This window comes from Amyelois transitella, chromosome W (genome assembly GCF_032362555.1).
Source record: "Amyelois transitella isolate CPQ chromosome W, ilAmyTran1.1, whole genome shotgun sequence".
NCBI lineage: Eukaryota > Metazoa > Arthropoda > Insecta > Lepidoptera > Pyralidae > Amyelois > Amyelois transitella.
In genome coordinates, this window is record NC_083536.1 from 5,611,370 (window position 1) to 5,613,209 (window position 1,840).

Consider the following 1,840-nt stretch of genomic DNA (forward strand, 5'->3'; position numbering starts at 1 on the left):
ATTTAATGCAAAGACTTCTTTGTCTACAAATGAGCGTATCATTTTAAACTTATATGACTCATTATTTAACGCTCATTCAGTTACATACGCGCAATACAATACGAAATTTCGAACGTCACCTACATATAGAGTTAGCTCAGCGGCTAAGGCGGTGTGATTTAGTATCTGAATTGAACGGGTCAAGTATCAGTAGTACCGTAGTTCCCTCCCCATGTCTTGGGGGCTTGTCTGATAGTATGCCGGAGAGTGTCGGTGTTGATATGTGTAGCCCCCAGAACACAGTCATTTTTTCAGACAGCATAGGACGCAACATGGGTAAACTGTTTAGTGAGAATTTATGAGTGAATATTTATATTATTTATAATATAATCGTTTTTTTCGGCGGTAGGTGAAGAAAACCATAACATCTTGCTCCTGCATTTTTATATAATTTAAAATATAAAGAGTACATATATTTACTTCAACTCCATTTTAAAATCAAGCCTGAAGCACTATAAGACCACCGCAGTGTTTGTAACTACATATATGAGGTAATTCTCTTTATTTTAAGCACCTACTGCCGGCTACAACACTTTGTACTTCCCAACTTCGCTCGCCACTTCAATATGACCTCAATCGCCACTGTACACGAGCTACAAAAGTCTATTGAGTCCAACTTATTGAACAGAATGGCTGATTTTGAGAAGCAACTCCATGCAGCATCAAGGGAGCCAATGACTGTTGCTCGGCTCGCTGAGGACTTTAAGTCTTTTAAAACACATGTCTCAGGCATCTTGCAATTGCTTCATGAACAGATGAACGAGCTCACTAAGTCCTTTGATGAAGTTGAAATGCGGCACCGTCGGAAATATCTTTTGTTTGGCGGCATTCCAGAGTCCAATAATAATGGCAAGGATGATGTGGTGGCCTCTGTTTCTTCTATTATTTCCAATAATCTGGGGATTGACGGAATCACCCCATCTTCATTTAAAGCATGCCACAGGATGGGCCAGAGAAGGGATGGCCGGCCTCGACCAATCTTGGTACGGTTTGCAGAATATTCCCTTAAGACATCGATTTGGCGTAAGAAGACTGCACACAAAGGAACATCTTTTGTGATTTCGGAATTTCTTACACGCAGACGGCAGGCACTCTTCATGGAAGCACGCAAAAGATTCGGGATCACCAAATGTTGGTGTCAGGAAGGCAATATATTTGTTAAACCTCCAAATGGTAGACCTCGATTAATAAGCACTGCTAATGATATTGAGCTGGCTGGTGAAGCATTCAAGATCCCAAATGTCCAAAAATCGCCACTACCTATGGAGCGTGCTGATAATAGGACTGACAAGGCGGGCACTTCGAACAATGATAAGCAGCGGCCTAAAAGGGCGGTGAAAGTAAAATAGCGTGCTACATAGCTACCCCCTGATAGTTGCAGAAGTTCTGTTTTATAGTTTTATTTTAAGTACCTTCCTACCGTACCGACCTGAGATAGGTACCGACCACTCAGTAAGTGACAGAACAACTGCCAACTAATTTGTGGCATTGACAGTGACAATTCGTTTTGTTTTTAGTTTGCTTTCAAACGGTGCGTTCCGTCTAATGCAATTTTCTCGGTACGTTCCTGGTTATGTCTAAATTTAATTTCTTATTATTATTATTTTTTTTCAGTATACTGTTTACTAAGACACTTAACTTTCGTTCAAAGTTGTTTTCAGTGACAATTTACTTTGTTATTTTTATAATATTGTTAAGTTAGTGAATTGAGTTGGTTGTCTGGAATGCTATGTAAACATTAATTGACTACTTACGTTGTAAGCCGGCAGGCCATTGCAGATTTGGTGGTAGTACACTTATT

The 1,840-nt window shown here is 39.9% G+C and overlaps 1 protein-coding gene across 1 annotated transcript; it reads left to right on the top strand.

Annotated features, from left to right (window-relative positions):
* Positions 1 to 676: 676 nt before the first annotated feature.
* Positions 677 to 1,606, top strand: LOC132904239 (uncharacterized). The gene has a single exon (XM_060954160.1). The coding sequence runs from the start codon at positions 714 to 716 to the stop codon at positions 1,386 to 1,388; it is 675 nt and encodes a 224-aa protein (XP_060810143.1). The 5' UTR covers positions 677 to 713; the 3' UTR covers positions 1,389 to 1,606.
* Positions 1,607 to 1,840: the final 234 nt, after the last annotated feature.

Excerpts from the sequence above, each read along its gene's own strand:
- LOC132904239 (XM_060954160.1), top strand. The coding sequence starts at position 714 with ATGACTGTTGCTCGGCTCGCTGAGGACTTTAAGTCTTTTAAAACACAT.